This window comes from Diadema antillarum, unplaced genomic scaffold, assembly GCF_040938485.1.
Source record: "Diadema antillarum isolate AM-2024a unplaced genomic scaffold, OU_Dant_1.0 seq00000009_RagTag, whole genome shotgun sequence".
In the NCBI taxonomy this organism is placed as follows: Eukaryota; Metazoa; Echinodermata; class Echinoidea; order Diadematoida; family Diadematidae; genus Diadema; species Diadema antillarum.
The window spans coordinates 1,055,043-1,077,853 of NW_027271131.1; the positions used below are offsets into that span (position 1 = coordinate 1,055,043).

General features: G+C 42.1%; 1 protein-coding gene across 1 annotated transcript; it reads right to left on the reverse strand.

Moving 5' to 3' along the window:
- Positions 1-312: 312 nt before the first annotated feature.
- On the reverse strand, positions 313-21,097 carry LOC139725036 (uncharacterized). Its single transcript, XM_071636126.1, has 17 exons — positions 20,982-21,097; positions 18,157-18,187; positions 17,027-17,172; positions 16,324-16,618; positions 15,280-15,452; positions 13,887-14,093; positions 13,029-13,146; positions 12,257-12,391; positions 11,730-11,821; positions 10,575-10,806; positions 9,872-9,951; positions 9,199-9,442; positions 8,469-8,548; positions 6,962-7,196; positions 6,022-6,102; positions 2,186-5,193; positions 313-1,008 (listed from the first exon to the last, which is right to left on the reverse strand). The coding sequence occupies exons 1-17, from the start codon at positions 21,009-21,011 to the stop codon at positions 838-840; spliced, it is 5,358 nt and encodes a 1,785-aa protein (XP_071492227.1). The 5' UTR covers positions 21,012-21,097; the 3' UTR covers positions 313-837.
- Positions 21,098-22,811: the final 1,714 nt, after the last annotated feature.

The window sequence follows — 22,811 nt, forward strand, 5'->3', positions numbered from 1 at the left end:
TATTACCAGATTTCAAGTGAAAATAAAATTTGCTTGAGGAAAAAATCATCTACGAAATGTCTGAGATATCCATTAATGAATCGATCTGGTTAGACTGAAGGTGTTATTACATTCAAAATGGACTGCACATGATTATCAATCAGACTGAAGAAAATCAACATGAGGAAACAATGGACCATCCAGAAATCGTCATGGCATTGTCCTTCCTTCATCTACACCACACTCTGAGGCACATGAGAATCACAAGTTGAACGGTCATCTCTAAAAAAGCTGCTGGTCACGAAGAAATTGAAGACAATTTCAGACCCTAAACTTCTCTTGTGGTTGCCTTCACATTGATGTTCGTAACACCTGTGTTCTTGGACTATGGCCACATACACACACGCAAAATACACATCAAAAAAGAGAGAGAAAAATTGCCAGAAATTGCTGACCTAATCACTTCACACTAGCACTCGTGTCTAACATAGAACATTGCCCTCTATATATAAATAAAATTGATGTATTAAAAAAACAAACAAACAAAAGGATGCTGAATATCTGTCAATCACAGTCCATGATACTCTTTGGAACAAGTAAGGAGAGAAGATAGAGAGAGATGGACAGAGCAGAGCAAATAGACACACACATTTCAACAGATATCTTAGCTGGCTTTCGTGGCTCTGAGAGGACCATACTCGCCAAAGACAAGTGGACACAGCATGACACAACTCTGCGGGAAGACACCCCCCAGGCGAGACAGCTTCTGTGGGGTGTCGCCGGCCGTCAGACTGGTGCAGTCACATCGGTGCGGCGGTTCCTCTGAGGCTGGGAATCCATCCGTCATCGTCGTCGTCATCACCTCGCCACCGACTCTGTCTTGGGACTGGAGGCCGGGGGCGGCGTGGGGAACCGCAAGCGCAGCTTCACGATCTGCTCGTAGATCTTGAGCGAGGGCGCCACCTTCATCCCCGTCAGCTTCACGATTTGCTCCTTGGTCAGCGACATCAGCTTCTGCCCATCAATGTTCTGATGTGGTGACAGAACAATATTCAGGAAACATTCTTGAGAGTGTAATGCAAAAAATCATTTAGCAAACTGTTTGCTTACCATCAAATGGTTCATGGTTTACGGCTGTCACAAATATCTAGAACATACAACAGGACTTCCTATTTGGATTCTTTACTTCAATAAAACCCACGTAAATTCAACTAAAAAAAAAATCTTCTGACACCATATAACTTCAGAGATTGCAAATCTTGAATGTATTACAAGTACACTCTATTTGTTGCAGCAGCAAACCTTATACCCATATATCATGATATTAAAGTCATATGACTACATACAACAGGACTTCCTATTTGGATCCTTTACTTCAATAAAACCCACATAAATTCAACTAAAATTTGTAAAAAAAATCTTCTGACACCAGATAACTTCAAAGATTGTAAATCTTGAATGTATTACAAGTGCACTCTATTTGTTGCAGCAGCAAACCTTATGTACCCATATATTATGTTATTAAAGTCATTTGACTACATCACTACTTAACTCTAACTAGGCCGGGGGGGGGGGGGGCCTCCAAGGCCCCCCCCTCGACGTTCCGCGCGATGTATCGCAATCGCAAAAAGCTATCGCCGCGACGTTTCATGACTTTTTTCTTTCGACACCAAATTTGCGACGCCCGGGTGCGCGGTTCCGAAGTTACGCATAAATATGTACATGCATGTCAGACCAAAAATTGCTCAAAAACGTGAATTTGTGTACAATTTCAATGCAGCATAATTTAGCATAAATGATAATTTTTTGAAAAATTAACTTCATAGTATTTTAGATTACATCATAGGCAATGTGTGTGCCAATTTTCGTTGTGATCGCGCGGTCGACGGCCGAGATCTGGAGGGGGGGGGGCCTGGGAGGCCCCCCCCCGGCTCTATCAACTACCTAAATAGCTCGGCCTAGTTAGGGTTAAACTTGGAACATCCCTGATTTGGCAATCACACATATAAAAACAACTATGCATTACAATTTCTCTAACTTACTCATGATCTACTGTATTCCATGCTGTGTTCTCATTCAAATTAATTGAATGCTTCATCAGTGATGTATAAACTACATAGATGACACTCGCCTAACGAATTTTCTGGGATACAGATAAAGAATTGCACAAATATTAGAGAGGTTGTCTCGTGGTCCGGTGACTAACCTGTCTGCGGAAGCAGTCAGCACAAGAGCCTTCCCCTGTCTCCTGCAGGAACTGGACAACCTCTAGAATGCCCCAAGTCCAAGGGTTTATCATCTTCTCTGTTTGCGATTGCCCACCGCTGGGCGTGGCAGGCTGCTCCGGTGCCGGCATGGGCTCACCGGGTGTGGCTGGACTCGTCTGGGGGCTGCTGGCACTGGAGGAGTGCCCCTGACGCCCTATGGGACTCGGGAGGGGTGATCGCTGGTTGGCCATAGCCTGGTGGAGGTTGTAGGGTGGGGGCGGTACTGGCGGTGGTGGTGGCTGGAGTGAGAGTGGGTGTGTCGGAGACACTATTGAGCCAAGCGTGTGAATGCCCTGCATCGACGCCCGTTTGGGGTGTGGTGGTGGAGGGGGGTACCGCTGCTGCACAAGGAGGGACTGCAGGGGAGGTAGACGCTGAGGGGCTGCGCTGTGGCCGTAGCTAGCCTCAAGGGCCTGGGGTGGGAATGGCAAGAACTCTGCTCTAGGTTCCATTGGCGACCTGGGGATTCCTCGCATGGCTTGGGTGAGATGGGCGCCATACGTCGGAGGAGGTCGACTGACGGTAGGGGACAATCCTGTTGGGCTGGAACCTGGCAGACTAGTGGGAGACATCTGGGGTGGGTTGATATGAGTTTGCAGCATGGATGTTGGCGAGGGGGAGCGTACATTGACCGGCATGCAGAACTCCTTCGGTGGTCTAGACAGGGCAACCATGTTGCACAAGTCACGATTGGAAGGGGGCCTGAATCCTGGGAACAGGCTGGGATGGGTAGGGGAGGGTTGGGTACTGCCCTGTAGTTCAGAATGTAAAGGGAGACTGGCGGGATGTGGAGGGGGTGGAGGTCTGGGAGAAGAATTTGCTACACTAGCCTGCTGTATGAGGCTTTGAACTAGGGCGTCTGCACTGCTCAGCATCCGTGGCATCCCTGGCTGTGGTGAAGGGAGACTAACAGCTGGAGAGCTCCCCAGTGCGTTGATCAGACCAAAGTGGGGATTAGCCAGGCCCTGAGGGGAAATGGCTCCAAGTGCAGATGCCTCCTCTGAACTCAGCTGCCCTTTCCGCTGCATTTGCTGCTTGGCTAGGATGTCGCTGATCTTATCCTGCATGAGGAAGCTCTGTATTTGTCTCAGTTTCGCAGCATCCTCGGGACTCAGTGCTGGGGCCTGATTGACGCGGGGCGCTGCTCCAACCGCCGCTTCCTTCTTTTTCATCTGTGCACGCTCTTTGGTGGTCGGCAGTGTGCTGGACTGATGCTGAGATGTCAAAGACGTGTTGACATCCTTGATCACTTTCTGGACCTGGGCTTGGGATGCCAACTTTGATGCCGCAGAGGATGGTGCTGCGACTTGCTCGCTCTTGCAGGATGACCCCTGTTTGCTGCTCTCCTTCTTCAAGGGAGGTTTACTGCCTTTGTCTTTCGTCAATTTGCTGGGAGGATTTTCGCTTGGCTCTACTTCAAATCGGTAGGGGTCATCGACATCGCCACTGTCATCTTTCACCAGACGATCTCTTGGGGTCACCTCTTTTAGTTTTGGCCTGGGCGAATGCTGCTTGCTGGATTCCTTTGCAGCAACAAATGAAGAACCCACCATGGCACCGCTTGAACTGCTAACAGATTGCTCCTTTGTCACTGTATCTAAAACCTTGTATGACTTATCAGACGAGACTGACTTAGTGGCAAATGCAGTCAAATCTGCTGTCAACGTTCTCCTGATATTTGCCAGCGGAGTTACACTCACGGGGGTTTCCTCACTTGACGACTTCGTCAGGAGCCGGTCCAGCGTTGGCAACTTACTGGTGGAAGAGTGCTCGGCCGCGCTCGCTGCAGAAGGCACGGTTGGTGCCGACGATACCGTCGCTGGCTTACTGACATTGTTCATGGAGAATTTCACCTTTGAAACCCTCTCTGGGTGCAATCCCTCTTGGTGTGTCTTCTTGTCGTTGAGGATGTGGTTCAGCACATTCTCCGTGGACACATCATCAGTCTGCATGACCGTGGGCAGGTTCAGGAGTGTAGAGAGCTGACTGGCTTTGGCTTTCGCTCGTGCCTTCTCTTTCCTCCGCTCCTTCTTCCTTTCCTTGTCACTCTTCTTCTTTTTCTTGCTGCTGCTGCTGTCTTTCTTGTGTTTCTCCTTGTGCTTCTCCTTCACCTCCTTGTCCTTTTCCCTCTCTTTTCTCTTCTTGTTCTTCTTCTTTTTCTTCTTCTTCTTTTTATCCTGCTTCGACGCCTTGGGTATAGTCACGGGTGGGGCACTCGAGGCATCCTCAAAGTTGTAAGTCTCCATCCCAAACTCACCGCCTTTCTCTCTACCAAAGTCCTTGAAGGGTCTTGAGGAGAGAATCTTGTTGCACTGCTTGTGCTCTACATGAGACCAGTTCTTCATGGTGAATTTGCCCGGCTCGGAGGATTTTCCGCTGCCAGTGTCAGGAGCACCTTGCTGTGATGAGCCGCTCACCCCGACAGACCCCGACGAGGAGTCGGCCGAAAGCGGTGGAGAGTCCAGGCTGGACAGAGAGGCATCCGCCTTTGAAACACAGTTGACCACACCCTTTTCAACCTCCACGATAAACTCGCCCTTCTCCGTTGTCTTGTGATCGACAATCCCGTTCACAAAATCAGCAACTTTCACTCCCACATTGGGCTCTGCGGAAACAGTTCCCGTGACGTCTACAATCTGGTCCTGCGATTCACTTGCTGCTCTTGCAATGCTGCCCTCGCGTGACGAGGGCAGGGCATAGTTGTGGTGGGTGGATGCATCCTTCGGCCTCCCCTTGCCGTTGTGCTTTGGATTGGGGCGGGACGTCTTCAGCTTGAGGGCAGAGGTGTTCTGGACCTTTTTCGTCAGCTGCTTCTTGGGAGGGGGCGGAATGGCGCCCCCTTCCTGGCTGTTCTCCTCATCTGAGAAGGAGTAGACCGAAGGCAACAACTTCTTGTCTCCTGCGTGCATTTTGTGCATCCTCTCCAAAGCAGGCCCAAGTGCCATTCCTGGAATGAATGAAAAGTTATACACCATTACTCCATCCTTAATTCTTCTTCATTGCACTGTATAAGAAACTATAAATCACCACTAAGTCACAAGCCATCCAACACCCTCATTATGTACCTCGTTCAATGCAATCTCATGTTTCCTACAGAACTGCGAGATTAGTTCAAGCTAGGTCACTCCATGAAAACTTTATGTTTCAAACTGAATCTGCATGATTAAATCTCCCTCTAGTTCTTTTGATATCCTCATGAGCAGCATCAAGTGGTCTGTTATGCTCAGATCTATTCCTCGATTATAAAATCAAGAGTTCTTGGTTAATTTGGGTTGTCTTGAAGCCTTTCTCATAGGTCACTTTAGAAATCTAATAAAATCATCCACAATTGATCCCATTTCAGCCCCCTCATGGGTAACCACCTCTGGGACCCATCACCCTTGGATGAACATCCTGAAGTCGGACAGACCCAGACGAAGACTTAATGAACTGCAATTACTGTGTACAGTATCAATCCTGGACACTTAACACCATATCCACATAGTCTCTATAATACACAGAATTTATCATAATGAGCTCCCTCGTGGAGATTAGCATAAGTTAGAACAATAACGTTTGATCTGCTTGTAATATCACTTGATCTGATCTCAGTATTGCCTGGGGCAAATCATTTTTCAATAGGGCACCATTCATTTCTATATCTTTATTCCTCCACAAGAACAACAACAGCCTCTATACATGACAAAAGGTTAAAGGTTTAAATTCTCTGTCATAAACATCAACGACAAGGGATTGCATCACAATGACATAAAGAACACACTGCCCCATAACTCACTTCTCTTCTCCCCTGTGGCATAGTGTTTCCTTCTTGACGACGGCTTACACACGGGGGTGATGCTGATGTAGTCTTGAGACTCTGTAAATGACGACACATGGTCAAGTTCAGTTTGCTACGTCTGTTCCATGAGTAGCTCTTGAGGGAAGAACAATCCCTTGCTAAAGTCTACCAAAGTATTTGCTCCTGTGACAAGCAGCGCTTTAGCGTAAAGCTGCTGTAGCATTTGTGCTCATTTTTGTCAAACCACTGACATGCACAGCAAGCATAAGACTTTATGTTGGTTCATTGATTGATTATGCCAGATTTGCATCAGATGCAGGGCTGCAAAGAAGGCTTTGTATTCAACTTAGGAATAAAAAGATATAACAACAAACATAAAGTCCAGAATAATAGCTTTCATTATGTCATATTACCGGTACTTCAGAATCAGATGGCATTTTTCTCGCAAAATTCTGTGGAGCCCATGACCATCAAACTCTCAAATTGATACACCATATCATTTTCATTCCCTTCTTTCTTAGATCTTGTCTTTCTCAAGGGTCAAAGGTCAAATAGCAATACATGTGGTTGGCATAAACAATGATTACTGTTTTGTTAATTGTTACCTATCATGGGATTGTGACAACTAGAAAAATGAAACTAACAACTTAGAAATTGCTGTGACGGTGCACTTGCACAGACCTCAAATAAATCATCATAAGGAGATGTACAGTGAGTGACACCATAACAAAAAGCCTGTATGCAAGAAAAGCACACATTTTAAACGCTTAAAAGGTCTAAACCAAAACTCTCTTCTTCAAGGTACATAATCCGCTTTTTATTTAATCCTTTATCTGATGACACTAACCGTCTGATTTGACATTACAATGACAAAAAAAAAGAAGTCATAGTCTGAAGTGGTTTCCGCCAAGCCTTACAAGGTGGGCCAATGACATACCATGTATCCTGGGTGGCTGGAGTGGGTATGAGACCATCTCACACCATCCTACGGGGTAGATGTCCGGCGAGTCGCAGTCCATCCACTGGTCGTACGACCGGTCCCACCCGTCAAAGTGCACCCGCAGGAGGGGGCCGGCCACTTTGGTCACCGTGGTGACGCAGATGAAGCCGGGCTCAATCAGGTCGACTGCTTCCAGCTTGTGTCCGACCTTAAACCCTCTGTCTATCGTTTTCTGTAGAGGGAACGTCAGATACTGTAAAAGTACGTTTCATGGAAATCCACTCCAGGGCTGGATGACTAATTATCAATTCACAGTCTTGAAGAACTGGAGACATAATTTTTCTCTTTCAGTCCTGGTGGGAAGGGGGGGGGGGGATGGAGGTAAAATTCGTATTTTGAATCTGACGGGCATTGAGTGACTGTTGGCTGGCATAAACATTGACTATCAATCAAAAGAGACTACCAATACAAATGTAGTTCTCTTGAAGACAGATAAGACATATGCACACAGTGTACCACACACCATCTACAAACTAAAACAGAATTGCTTGTAACCACACTGAGTATTCAAGATGAAGATTTGAGTGCCTAAGAAGCATGGTAACATAGACTACCCCGGTGTTCAACAGTCAAGTTAAAGGGCCAAATTGGGCCATATGCATGCAACAAGCAATTGCTTCAAGCAAAAGCACAAGCTTGTCTAGCAAAAGGTCTAGCTCAAGCAATTGATTAAATCCATATGCATAATCTTTTTGCTTGTGCTTATACTTTTTGCTTGACCCGCACAAGCAATTGCTTGCGTTTTCAACAAAAGGGACGTCACGCCTGTGCGAACACAAGAACAAAGGCTGGTGTGACAGCATGTATTTGAAAGGGCATGTGTGTGCGGAAACATTTCCTGACATAGCAGAAGAGCTATGAAATGACACTCATAAATGCACACACAGACGCACACACTCATCTATACACACACATGTACTGGATGATTCCCATCACTGCTTACTAGTGTAGCTCAGATCTGCCAGGTCGCAATTGGAGAGAGGTCTCCTTGCTCTCAACTGAAGTCAGACATCCTACCTGTTTTTCATTACATTTTGCATGCTAACCATTGGACATTCCTGTTGTTGAAACAAAAAACTTTCTTACACTACTTAAGAGTAATTTCTAGATTTATACCACTCCTGCACAAGTTTGGTCTTTCTTTTATGAATATGAAAATGATACTTAAAAGGGAATGCCACAGTTAAGCAAAACCTCAAGCTCATTTTAATGAGCTTAGAAAATTGTAGGCAATTGCTAGCAAGAACAAGCAAAAGGTCTGTTTTATGCATACGTTTTTAAGCAAATGCTTGGTCTCTAAGCTATTGCTTGCGGGCAGCAAGCAATTACTTGTGCTTGCTAGCAAAAGCTTTTACTCGCAAGCAATTGCTTGCTTTTATGCATACGGATTCAAGTAACAGGCTAGCTCAAGCAATTGCTAGCTTTTACGCATCCGGCCCATTACCTGATGGAATATTTCAATAGGTGCAGCAACAGATTCCGTTATCCTGAGGTAGTCAACCCAATCAAAGTGATTCTCGTAGCCTGTAATGTGCAGAAATGTGACGGAAATATTTTGATGAGACTCAAGAAGGTCACACATCATAATGCATGATATATGAAATGGAACTAGGATTCATGAGGGCACTGTTGCATGTACCCAAGCTTATTCATATGCCATGTTGCCAACATCCAAATACAACCGATTTGTATGGTGTGTTGAAAATTGTCTAAATAATGTCAATATCAATTCATCTCTTGATTCTGCAGTTGTTCCTGGCTGGTTCTGCCTACAACATCCAGATACTTCAAAAGCAAAGTTCTCTTTCTAGCTAGATGCAGAAACTTGCACGTAAATATGTGATCTACTTTGACAGCTAACTAACTTTACATCATCGATCTCCGTGATGAAGATGATGCCAGAGTCAACTTCAGAATGTAAGAAGTAACACTAGCTATGGAAAACGATCAAGCAGTTACAAAAACTCTCTGTACTTACCTTGAGGCGGATGGCAGTCAATCTTGTGGTAGTCACAGAATAATAAAATTTGCGGAAATTGCTACAGTGACAAAATATTCCATGTTTACAGTACATCATGATCTACCCAAGCTCATGGACAGTGTAAAACGGCAGATTATAAGCAGTGACACTAGCTACGGAAAGTGATCACAGGTGAAAAAGACTCTGTACTAACCTTGGGGTGGCTGGAGGTCAATCTTGTGGTATTCACAGAAACCAACGGGGAGGAGTGTCGGGGAGGTGTCGTGGCAACAGAACCAGCTGCTGCTGTCCTCCACGCAGCCATCGACGGCAAGCATGAGGAATCCCTCCCGCAGAACCTCCATCACCGTGGCGACGCAGATGGTGTCAAGGTGCAGGGGGTCAACCACCTCCAGCTTCATCCCCACCCTGAACTGTGTATCTTCGTGTGACGGCGGCTGTTATATATTTCAATGAAAAACAACAACAATAGATACTAAAAGATCTTGTTTGGATAGTATAAATTCAATCTTTCCGTCTTTTGATCAAAACGGTCGGACAATCCACTTCATAAACATTTAAAAGATTCTTGCTATTTCTGATTCATTAAAAGATCTTGCATCATCACACTCATGACTACTCACTACTTGTATACTTCTGAACTTTTGCCATAAACCAAGCTTCTTCTTACAGCTAAGACATTAGGGTTGCAACGCACAAGGTAAACATAGTGAAACTTAAAAACCAAATAGTTACACCTAGATGCACATGGAGAGCACAGACCTCTATAAAGGCCCTAAGGTCAAATATGTCACAGATCTGGGCACACATCCCTTTAATTAATTTGGGGTCTGGATCCTGATCCGAAGCACGATGTGAAAACTCACCATCTTGAAGATCTCCCACGGGGCATCTTCGGGGCCCCCCTTCTTGTTCCTCCCTTTGTCCAAAGCTTCTGATTTGTATGCTGCAGTAAACGGAAATTTAATCATCAGTCAAGGGGACAGAACTTTTCTAGCTGTCACTATTGTCCTCGCACTACACTCACAACTTAATTGATCTTTCACAACAAGTAACAGGAGCACACAAACATCTCAGAGTTCCAACAGAAATCATTCACATTGTGATAAATACCTTTCCATTCAAATGATGCATTCACTCATACTGCAAATCACATTTCATTAGAAAAGAGCACATGGTCCTTTATTTTTGCCTTTTCTTGCAACAAACTCAGTAATTTTTTTATGATTGTCAGCTCCTACAAAAATCGGCCTCTGCAGCATGTATTTTTCCCATTTTTTTTTTTGAGTGCTCTGTTTAAAACATAATGAAACATGTGTCTTCTTCATAATTTTCATAGTTTACATATTTTGCACCAAAATTTTGGAAGTAACTGATGCAAGTTATTTTAGTAATGTGCAATTTTATATTGTTCACTGTATTCATAACTCATTCTGTTTCACATCTTCACTCTATATCAATTTATGCAAACATCTGTTCTTTGATTATATTCGTTGGAAAATAGAATGAGTCTGAACACAAATCGACTAAAGAGCTCTCTGTTGCCAAGGAGAGAGAGTGCCCTCGTACCAGCAGTGGCGATGATAGGGTGGCCGACCCTCTGTGACCAGCCGACGGGGTGGATCCAGGGCGACGTCTCCTGGAACCAGAAGTCCTTGCTGGGGTCCTTACAGTTCTCATATTGCACATGGATGCGGTTGGCCACTGTCTCGATGACCGTCCCCACGATGGTGTGGGAGATCTGGCGCTTGTACACCGCCTCCAGCTGCATGCCCTTCTTGAACTTGCACTGGAGGTAGTCCTGTGGTGGTCAGAGGGTTAACAACATTATGAGCTGAACGTCCAACAGCCAGATTAGTTAAGCTTCACAATGACATTGGCTAGAAATCTGAAAGTTTCCAACTGACTTTTAAAGTTGCAACTGATTGACTATTTGCCCTTCATCCACGAAAATAAACACAGATAACTTAGTGTTTGAGTATCACAACAACGATGATAAAATCTATGGACATACACACTTGAGTTTGACTGACTTTGAATTTGAATGACTTTTAGAGCTTTTGCATTACAAGCAAACAACACATGCAGTAACTTCTGTGTATTCATGGGAGTATTGCCACATATTTGTTGTTGTTGTTGTTCTTTTAAAACTGCCAACTCTCTTGAAACTTATGTAGAAGCTTACCTTGCCTTGAAAATCAGAGCTCTTTTTCTTTTTTTTTTTTTTTTTTTTAAATCCAATAGCATAAAGACAAATATGACAGTCACCATGAGACTTTATGCAAGGAAGATATTTTCACTTGAAAACGGAGGGGCCCTGAAATGCCTTAGTAAGCCTTCAAACCTATGCTGCAAAAATATCAGAATGAATAATATGCTTCCAAATACTGGATTGTGCCTGAAAACCTTGGGGGAGGGGGGCATTTTGCATGGCCGGGAATCTGACATTTCTAATTCAACCACAGTCATTTAATCGTGTCAAACATTTCACCACAATTTTATCAGATAAAATCATCAGCCATTATTCAAACACTACTACCAGGCACAGAATATCAGCCCCCCCCCCCCCCCCCCCCCACTGAATTTTGAAAATGAAGCAATTACAGGATTAACTCAAAAATGTGGTATGATAATTGTTCCTTTTTCATCTCTTTCCACACCTAATACTTCTCTACCTCAGGATAAAATCCCTGTGCGATAGCCAAGACTCACACTGATCCATACCTTGTTCTTGGGCAGCGGTATCGTAGGGCTTCCAGAGTGCGCCACTCTGGCTAAATGCTCCTGCCAGTTGCTGCCCAGTCTTGCTAACACACCTGAACAGAGAGAGATAGTTAGGCTCGGGATCAATAACTTGTCTTTTTGAAAGGTCCAGTCCATGGTGACAATACCACACACTCGACTGATAAATGACGAAAATTAATCCACTGATTAAAGCAAGATATCATACTTACAAAAATTCACTAAATTCAAATTAGATCTGTCACTGAATATCAAGGATACCATGTTTTATCTGATGTGTCAAATCTACAACAACATGTCACAAAATATTCCGCCATGGGGAATACACTCTAATTTTCAATTCAACATACCTTGGAAATGCAAATATGGCAATCACAAACGTTTTTATTTTGTTTTTTTCCCACAAGGCAGGTCCCTATACCAGATTTTAACACAGAGAGTCGGCTTCCTCAGTCAATTAGGAAAAAAAAAAAAAAGACGAAGGAGGAATAAAACGATCCAAGCCCTACCTTTGGGCGGCTTCATGACCCGGCCCATCTTGACCGCTCCATTGACCGGATAGCACTCAGCCATCAGGAGGTGGATGGAGAAGTCTTGGCTACTGTCCATTCCATAGCCCTCAAACCTGAGTCTGGCCTTGTAACCTGGTTGGGGAATGAAAAGCAAACAAGCGCTCTTGTCTTTAGTGCTCAACATTAATCGGCAAAAAAATTGTGTCAACTCTCATTAGACTTATGATACTCTTGCAACCTTTTTTTTTGAGAGAGAGAGAGAAAAGTACTTCTGCACTTCCCATCATATCACAAAACAGACAATCACCTTCAAAACATATGCAGTTCACATACAAACATGAGTCTAGGGATTTTGTACTGCTTTTTCAATAGACTAAAATAAGATTTCAACTGAATTGGTTTGTTACATTTCAAGGATGAGTTGACACATTGTATGGAATTCTTCGGACCAGGTTAATGCATATTAACCTGGTTAGGCATGCTATATATAAACAGATCTCCAGTGTCTCTGTAATTCTATGATCTTTGAGGGAAAGAGAGAGAGAAAACAAAAAAGAGAAGTCAGAAATTCCCAAATACACTTCAGATAGACGTCCAGTAGCAATGTGCAGTATACATCATGTTGCATACAAAGACACCACTATGAATTGGCCTTAATTACAGACTTAGACTAGGGCCTGCTTATGGATCCAGAAATATGACTCTCCAGGCTGTCCTAAAATGTCTAATTAAATGTCTAGTTCTGCGTAAGCTGTGGATGGAGACATACCGGCCATTTGAATGACCCTGGCCACCCAGAAGCTGTCTGCCGACTCGTCGGGGTCACGGTTATGGACCTCTATCATGGCACCGGTCATGTTTCCCTTCCATTCTTGAGACAGAGGTGCCTGGAAGGATCAAAAGTGGTGAAATTTGCATGATATGAGATTAGAAGATACATTGATATTCTCCTTATGATTAAGTAAGTTTTTCATTTCTGATACATGTATATTTATGTTGTATTTTATCCGCACGGACCCGCGGAAGAACAGTCTCTGGACTGAAGTATGTTGCCGTGCTTAAATAAGAGAATGAAATGAAATGAAAGTACAATATGCAATGTGTATATATATGTATATGATATACATTTTCATATGTGATGAATGAGTTCAGCACTAGATCATATTGCAGGATTTTTATCATTATAGCAATGTACAAATATGGAAAGCAAGAGTACAACGTTCAAATGAATAACTCCTGCATCAAGTTGTTTTTATCACAACCGAGAGACAAATTGCCCTTCATCGACGAAAATATTCACTGATTATTCAGCATTTTTTAGTAACAGCCATGATAAAAATCATGGGAATAAATCCCACTCGTGTATGTATGCGGATTATTTTTATCATAGATATCATTCAAAAACACAGAATGATTTGTAGTTATTAATGCTGATGAAGGGCTATTTGTCAATCAGTTGCAATAAGAGTATAACAGTTTGGTATGGGCATTTATCAATACATCTGAGATCAATATCAAACACTGAATTTAAAAACACTGCTGTACACACAAAGCATGCATGTGATTTGTAAAGGCATTCTCTATGCTTCTCACATTTTACATTGCTGATTTCCTGCTTGAAACTTACATGACAAAAGCAGCGGGTGGGAGCAGCTTCGGTGTCATGTTCCTGGAGATACAGTGACCAATCAAACTGCTGGCTGTGTCCGTTAGTCATGTGACCATTGGCAACTCCGTTGACATTGACGGAAGTGGAATGTTTGGCATTGAGAAAGAGGTCCCTCCTTGGGGGGAACAGGGGCTGTGGTTTGTGCTCCTCAAACAGGGTAGGAACCTTTTCCAAGAACACAATGCCAAAAGAAAATCCACAATCAGTAGGTACAGTATATTTTGGTCGATCACAGACATAATTGGTCAAAAAAATATCAAATCACTGTCATATCTGAGACTGCTATGATCGTATAAAGAAATAAAATCAAACTAGCTGCTGATAGTTAACATCTTCTCTATAGGATAATTTTTTTTAAATTTTTTTTTTGCACATTAGGATTGAATACTTTGGTTTGCCATTAATAACTGTGTTTTTACAGGATCCTGGAGAAATTCATTAATGCACTGCACATATCTGTGAACGAGGCATATGTTTCATGAGTATATGTGTGCATTTGTGTATGTGTGTGTGTGTATATATATATTAGTGTGCTCCTCTTTATATAGGTATCCCATGGTACATTCACTAGCACCACTAATTAAAAAGAAAGAAAGAAAGAAAAAAATGATAACCCCCCCCCCCCCCAAGATTTAAGCAGCAATCTCATCTCTGTAACATGAGCACACGTGAGATAATCACACAAGTGTCTTGTTAATGGCCCACAGTTAAAAAAACATAATCTGTTATACATGTTAAGCAAGGTTTCAAACTAGCACCTTAATTTCTATATCACTTTCACATGTCACAATCAGGCAATGTGGAGGAGTTATGGTGGTCACGTGGATAAGACCACACACTCTCAATCCGTGGTTCAAGTCTGCAAGTATTAGCAGCAGTGCTTATCCTTTATTCATTAGAATTTCTTCCTATTTTGCTTCTTAAAGGGACTTATCAGTCATTGGCCCAAATGATGCTTGCTCAAGAGCACTTGACTTAAAGCCCCGGTAACATGGGGATACCATGCAATGGGAAGGCTGGCCCGACTTTGATGTATTTGGAAATCCTTATAAATAGCGCACAGCTTTATCACTGACCCTTTTTAAGTACACACACAGCCAAAGAATCTTAATTGGAGCCGAACATACTGATGAGTATATGCTTCAATGCACATCTTCACTGACAGGCAATTCTATTCTAGCAGGTCTGTAATGGTCACGGTTTTTCGAATGTACCCTAGTGGGTGGAAAATAAATAATTGTTTCAATTGGGTCAACCTTCTCTCCCCTACTTAGGGGATCTTTAATCCTTTAAGGCCACATGAAAAGAATCAAACTCAAACTCAATGCTGTGCATATCACTGCGGCTTCACCTTGATGTTGTTCAGGCTGGTGTTGAGGTCCCCACTCGTCTTCTCCAGTAGCTCCCCCTTCTCTCGCTTGTACACCGCAAACTTCTTGGTGCACTGGACGCTGCAGAAGGGGTAGTTTCCACAGTACGACAGGAAGCGTATCGCACGCCACATGGTGCAATACGCACAGGGACCTATATCCATGGAGAAGAAAAAGCAGAGAGTAAAATCGGCAGTGTGACTCTAGAAAACGTGATCACTCCCCTGAGCATACATGTACATACTCGAAGATCTATCTTTAAAAGATCTCTGCGTGCTTTTACGACACAAAGTGGCATGGTTTAGAAGCCTTTTCTCTACGAGTGTTTCTATTGAATGATAAAAATGCCATAAATTAAATGTGGGTAACATTACAAATTTTCTTTTAGTAGGAATACATCGTGTAGTGGGTAATGGGCAGTGATCCCTTGGCCACCTTTGTAGGTGGTCTATGTGAGGTAATGCGGGGGGGGGGGGGGGGGGGGGGGGGGGGGGGGCAGGGGGCGGATGATTTTTCAGTAGAAACAGAGAGGGTAACAAAATTTGTGGTGTGTCGTAGGTCCCAAAGTCCTACTGTGAGATTCCCTGCATTACTTGAATGATCATCACAGCACAACAGCCACATCATACCATGATACTCTATTGTACTGCACTGTGTACATTTTGCATCTCGGTCTAGTTGCAGCCATCTTGGTAATTTACCCATCTTCCCATGTGACAAAGAATGTGCAAACTGATCTGTAACCTTATAATGTGTGACTTCCTGGTTCACCGCATTTTCAAGTTCCCCCGCTTCACCCCACATTACCCTGTATTTTATAGTTCAGTAGAAGCAGTTGGGGTAGTAGTAATATGTAAGGTGATGGAGGTAACAAAAATTTGCTGTAACAAGAAGTAATACAAGGTGTCCAGTAAAAAGACACTCTTAAAACATGTCTGACATTGGTTGCATTGGATGGGGAAGTGGATGAGACTACAAAGAAAAGAACCACATGGCTGTAAGGTGTCTGAAGCTGAGATGCTTACCAACTTCCCTCCCCTTCAACTCATAGAAGGGCATCCCCTCAAAGAGGGCATCATGGTTCAGCCCGTTGGTGTCGGGAGACTGCTGGGTGTGGTTGTCCAGCGTGAGGACATCGATGTTCTCCTCCGAATCGCTCGCCCGCCCGTTGGCCCCCTTCTGCTCCCCGTCAGCTGCCGAGGCAGAGGGAAGGCTGCTCTCTACCTTTGGCAGCGGCGAGGAATCCGCACTGGGTTGCAGGAGGTAAAGGCCGTATAGGCTGCTTGAGGGCATCAGGGTCTCTTCCGGGAAATCCGAACTCTGGTGAGAAGGGAAGGTAAAGACCTACAAATTAATCCTCGATATATTTGCCTGTTCTCCCAAGTTTTACAAATACACACCTGATTTTGTCGGACATTGCATCTGTCTCCTGATGCTAGATGATAACTTTGAAATGAATAATTCCTGCCATCTTCTGAAGGAATCATTCAGGAAAAGCTTGTTTGTTTCTCTAAGGTTTTTCATGCTTCATGGCTTTTTCGAAAAAAAACAAAAACTTGCAAGTTGCTTTCATTTTTCAACACAATTATATCAAACAGAAATTCTGTATTTCTGTTGATTTGTTGCTACTGAAAATGTTCCACTTTTGTCAACGTTTAAAGAGGATGTATGTGTTGTTCCAGCCTTACACACTCGTTTACAACAATAACGCAGAGACATTGTACTCACAGCTTCATTCTCAGTCATGCTGCTGTAGGTAGGGTGTACACTATGGGGGTCCTGGCTGAGAAGGGGGTCGGCCCCGCCCTTCATATACTCCCCCATCTGGGATCGTGACTGGTAGGGCAGTGTGGAACATCCTCCCGATCCCAAACCTGGTGGCAGTAACAAAACATTTCAATTAACGCTGGGATGCAGAATTACAGGTGGGCATCCACCCACCAGGACAACATCATTGCATCCACCCACCAGGACAACATCATTATCACCATCAACATCATCATCATCACAATCATCATCACCATCATCAGCAGCAGCAGCATCCACATCACCATCATCATCACCATCATCATCATCATCATCATCATCCTCATCACCATCATCATCCTCATCATCATACGAGGAGTAAAGATATCTGGTAATAGATTAGCATTCTTTGGTTTGCCATCAATATTCCACAGCAGACGGCATTTACATGAGCATCAGAGAAGCATGTCACCAATCAAAAAGGGCACATCAAATATTCCTTGAATTTTCATTACTACAGGCCCTAACTTCAGCTGCCCCACAGCTGCACAAGGGGATTTCTTCTTGATGTGAATATTGCATTGGGGCAAAGATTCTCAGATGAAGATAAGCTACATGTACACTACTCAGCATACTAATTCTAAGGTGCCATGAGTCTATCTGCATTTGTACCTAGCCATCACACTGCCTGTTCCATGACAGAAGGTCAGAGTTCAAGGGAAAATACACACACACACACAAACAATAATTTCATGGCAAATGTAGAGTCCATCCTACACAGTTTATCTTTTATCTGAAATTGTTGTAGTCACAACTGCATGCATGTAAAACCAAAATAATTTATGATGTTGAAACTGTCATGCAAATTCTCATTTTTTTTTTTAACACATCTGGATAAAAAGTAATATAGATACTTGGTTACTCTACATGTTCTTGGTATCACTTTTTAATAAAGAAAAAAAAAGCTATACAACAAAGTTCCATGACATGAACTGCATGAGGCATACACAAATCTTGTTTACATATATGTCAGCAAAGACAAATGCATGCTATCAAGTGTCAATGAGCTCCTAAATCTCACTAAATAGAGAAAATGGTTGAATATCACTTACCACTGTACGGTGGTTCAGAATCAAGGGAGTTCTGTAAAATGAAAAAAAGAAGAAGAAAAAGATGCAAAGATGAAACAAATCTGTAAAATTTTTTAGGCACAAGATACAACAAAATGACATACAACAGTGGCGGATTCATGGGGGGGGGGGGGAGCACTCGGCACGCACCCCCTCTTTATTTTCTGTTAAAAAACAAACAAACAAACAAAACAGAAAAAAATCGAGGGGGAGCATCTGCACTCCCTTTTAGTTTTGTAGAGGTGCCTCCCCTTTACAGAATTCCTGGATCCGCCCCTGTACAAGAAACAGAAACAGTGCAGAAAGCTGTATGTGATACAAGGTATATCTCGGGGAGGTAGTACTGGGTCAAACTTTTGAGTTGGGCATTACAAAGGCATTGCAGGTACTGGCGAGCACAGCCATTGTAACAGCCAGCACTTGGGTCCTTATCATTTTTTACTAATCATTTTGAGAAGGAATTCAGTCTCTAATGATAGTGAGCCATAAGGCAACTATGAGTCATCTAGCATCCTGTATTAATGGAAACATGAAATATTTTGCTTGGTCACACGAGTATGACAGTGCTTGCACATTGTAGACTTTCCATTGCTTGGTGCATAAAATGTCAGTATTCCTCAAAGTCATTCAACACCTACATAGGTATTCAAATGTTATCATATCATTATATTATTATGTACATTCTTCACAACAAAGGGAGTGAAGCCTTGATATAAAATCTGAGCATTTCATAATTTTATGGTCCCCCATCCCTACAATGTCACGCATGTTTTCTTTGTAAAAATTCTGCAGTCGTGTGGCAAAGGTGGTTGTTCTCACATGCCTTCAGAATGGTGTTAGCCAACAACTGATGAATGACACTCGTTCCGCACCATAGACGCCTATGTATCTTTTCCTATTGAATTCTACATTCTACTGCATTATTACCTCCGCCAAGGAAGGAGGACATTAAGTGATCATCGGTGTTGGTTTGTCTGTTTGCAAAATAACTAAAAAAGTTGTGAAGAGATTAAAACGAAACTTGCATAAAATGTCGATATTGATACAAGGAACACCTCATTCAATTTTGGTAGTGACCGAGGAATTTTTATGGATTTTTGAAGGATTTTTCATCTTTTGGCATATCAAGTATTATAAGGTCAACGAATTTGGGGTTCAAGCGGCGCATATTGGAGGTTTACATACGTGCACTGAAGCGCTTGCTCTGCACGGGCAAGTTGCCATGCAATGACGTAAACAAAAAACTTCTATTTTGGGAAACTGCATGCATGTTATAAGGATGGAAATGCGTTTCTGGCTTGGCGGAGGTCTGCGCTCTCCGAGCGCTTGTAAATACCATTCTTTTTTCTTTCTTTTTTTGAGTGATATTTCTATACATGAGTTTGACATCAATATCTATGATAGAGTAATGACCACAGGTTACAATGTAGTGACTGGCTGACACTTTGTTCACAGCATAGCCCTACAGGAATTAGCATTTCACAGCAGAAATTTCTAGAGCACATTTTACCCAGTCTCGAATTAAGTCAATTTCTGTTAATGTTATCAAAAGTGCAAGAAAATTGGCCTTATACTTATAGTGTTGTTCAACTGCTGTATGTAGACAAATATGTCTTTATCATGTGACATACAAAAAGAGAACAGAAAAGTCAAATATTCTCATATTACCAGTGCTAAAAATGAAGGAAGAGTATGAAACTGAAAGAAAAGAGACAACACAAGACTGTAAATAAACATGGATACATCTTAGCTTGACAGCATGAAGGCAGATCTACAGTCCAGACTGTACATCGGATCCTGGATAACTGATAATAATGTGCTGCAAAATCTATTTAAAAAAAAAAAAAAAAAAAAAAAAAAATTGATACTAACTACACTGGCACAAGGCTTAGTAATTGTACTTTTAAAATAATACATTTCATTTACACTATATCTAGAACTCTATACCCAAACAAATGATGATGTAAAGAATTACTGGGCCAAATTTTGGCATCATCGTGAAAAATTACCCCACTCATTTTCTTCACACAGTAAGTAGCATTGCGTGTTAACGTGTCACACCACCTGCATTTACTTAACACGCAAGCGCGTGCGTGCACTGAATAAGAGGGGTAATTTCTCATGATAATGCCCAAATTTTATAGCTTACAGGAATATTGTAAAAGAAAGTGGGTCAACCTAATTCTCAGTCAGTGTCGCCATTTCCATGCTACTGATATGACTGAGTGAGTGAGTGGCTCGTGCTTCCAACTGAACTTAAAATTTACTTGCACTGGTGCATCACTGACACACGATATTAGTTTTAGGTTGAAATGTATGTTGTTCACATTGTTGTTTTGTTTAATGAACAGCCAACTGCACTTTATTTAAATACTACAATAGGATGAGAGTAACACACATGGCCACTCATAGTAAGCTTAGGGAAAAAGGGGGAAAAAATTAGATTCAAGTCAGACTCAGAATTTGCAATGACATTGATATTGACATACATACAGTAGGCCTAGGTTTGACAAATTCTCTAGGAAAAAGGTCGATATTCTTCATACTATATTGAAAATATCATGTCTAAACTTTGACAAATCAATAAGTGAATACTGTCATCATTTCTGGGAAGAGGAGAAGTTAGACAGCTGACATTATTTAACTTTTAATTGGCGTCTACGTGCACAAGACGAGTGACCGAATACTCGATATTCCACACACACTTCTCTTCTCAATTCTGCGGTCGTCGGTCTGAAGAAAAACAGTTACGAAGTTCGTTTAAAGATCACTTTCCCCGTGATATTTGAAGAGAACACATGACTCACCATGGTTGTTTCCTCAGGTACCGTTAGCATTTACCAGATTGGTGCATGACGACCACAGCGTGATGGAAACTTCGAAAAACTTTGGGCGACATTTTGGCAGAAAAAAAGATTTCGGCTGACTTGAACTGAGATAACCCCCTTTCGACAAGCTCACTCGGTTCGGCAAGCTTGCTCGATCCAGCCAGCAGCTCTCTCGATGGAGTAAATAACAACAGGGCATGGGTATTGCGCATGCACCGACATGTGAGTTCGGGATGTACGTGGAAAATCACTCAATTTGATTGGCTCAATGATAAATTCATTGAAAGAAATTGTATCGATATTAGATTACAAGTAATCATATTTTTCTGTGCCAAGCATTGACGAAATAGACAAATCTGCCCTGATAATCCAGAAAGGGGTGTTGAATAGTGTTAATTTGTGGGATTTTACGCCATCGCTGATACCGGAAGTCTTCCCAGGATCAACCAATGAGAAATCTGGTTTCATTCCACTCTGGCTGACAGCTACATGACACCAAGATATCGACACGCGCAAAGTTTAAAACCCCCGACATCCTGTTCCAACGTGAATTTATTTCATCTCGCACACAGTGCTTAAACAATTATATTTTATCTTTTTTGCTTTTATTTTCTATCCTGACAAATATGTAATATTTTCTGTATACAGATATGAGGTAAAATGACATCAAGAACAAGATAATTATCATAACTGTCCGACAGCTCTGATTATATCAAAAGTTTGAGATATGTATATAGGCACCTACTGTATTTATCTCGAAATAATATATTTCATGTTGCTTGTATGCTGTATACATACAGTATTTTTTTTTTCAGCAAATAATGGGGGGGGGGGTGGAGGGGAGTGATGTATATCAACCTGTTTGTAAAGTATGACAATCACATATACTTGCAATTTTACATAATTTTCATAATCCCATGACAAAAGATTTTGTTTGAGATTATCAATTGATGGCTTTTGAATACCGGGCTTGGATATTGCTGCCTTTACACTATTATTACAGCTGAAACTAGCAATTTGGCAAATACATTCTTCAGAATTCACCTTACAGATTCCCCCCCCCCAAAAAAAAAAAAAAAAAATCAAAAAATCAAAAAATCAAAAAATCAAAAAATCAAAAAAACCCAAAATATTGTTAAACAATATCTAAAATCAGTATTAAACATCACAATTATAAAGACTAATATGAAATTTGTTAGGTATCAATTACTAACTTGTTTCTCACATCAGGCCCTATTCATTATGAATGTCCTAAATGTATGTGCTTGTGTGAGTGTGTGTGGGGGGGGGGGGATGAGGCAAAGAGAATATATATATATATATATATATATATATATATATATATATATTATATATATATATATATATATATATATATATATATATATATATATATATTTACTTGGATAGGAACATATATCTGATATGTCTGTGTTAATACACTCAGACATATTACCAGATATCTATAAAGGAAGAGAGTTAGAATGGTGGATGAACTCCCCCCCCCCCCCCCCCCCCCCATGGATTTCGATCAATTACATTTTGACAGTCCTATACTATATTCTAGGACATGTTGTCAAAACATCTTAATCAGCATAACACCATCTCTCCAATAACTATCACAGGGCTGCCAACTCTCACTCATTGAGAGTGAGACTCACTCATTTTGGTCCTTTCTCACTCTAAAACTTTATTTCATTTGCATGCATTTCTATTGATCTCACTCATTTTGACTCCTATTAAAGCATTGGCCTATGGGAGTCTCACTCTCAACTAGTTTCCAATGTTGGCAGCCCTGCTATCATCTGC

Bases quoted from the DNA above. Each gene is read 5' to 3' on its own strand.
- LOC139725036 (XM_071636126.1), bottom strand. From the start codon at position 21,011: ATGCTAACGGTACCTGAGGAAACAACCATG. The intron at 12,392-13,028 runs GTATGTCTCCAT...TTCCCCAACCAG, and splicing joins CAGGGTCATTCAAATGGCCG to GTTACAAGGCCAGACTCAGG. The intron at 1,009-2,185 runs GTTAGTCACCGG...TCACCACATCAG, and splicing joins CTGACTGCTTCCGCAGACAG to AACATTGATGGGCAGAAGCT.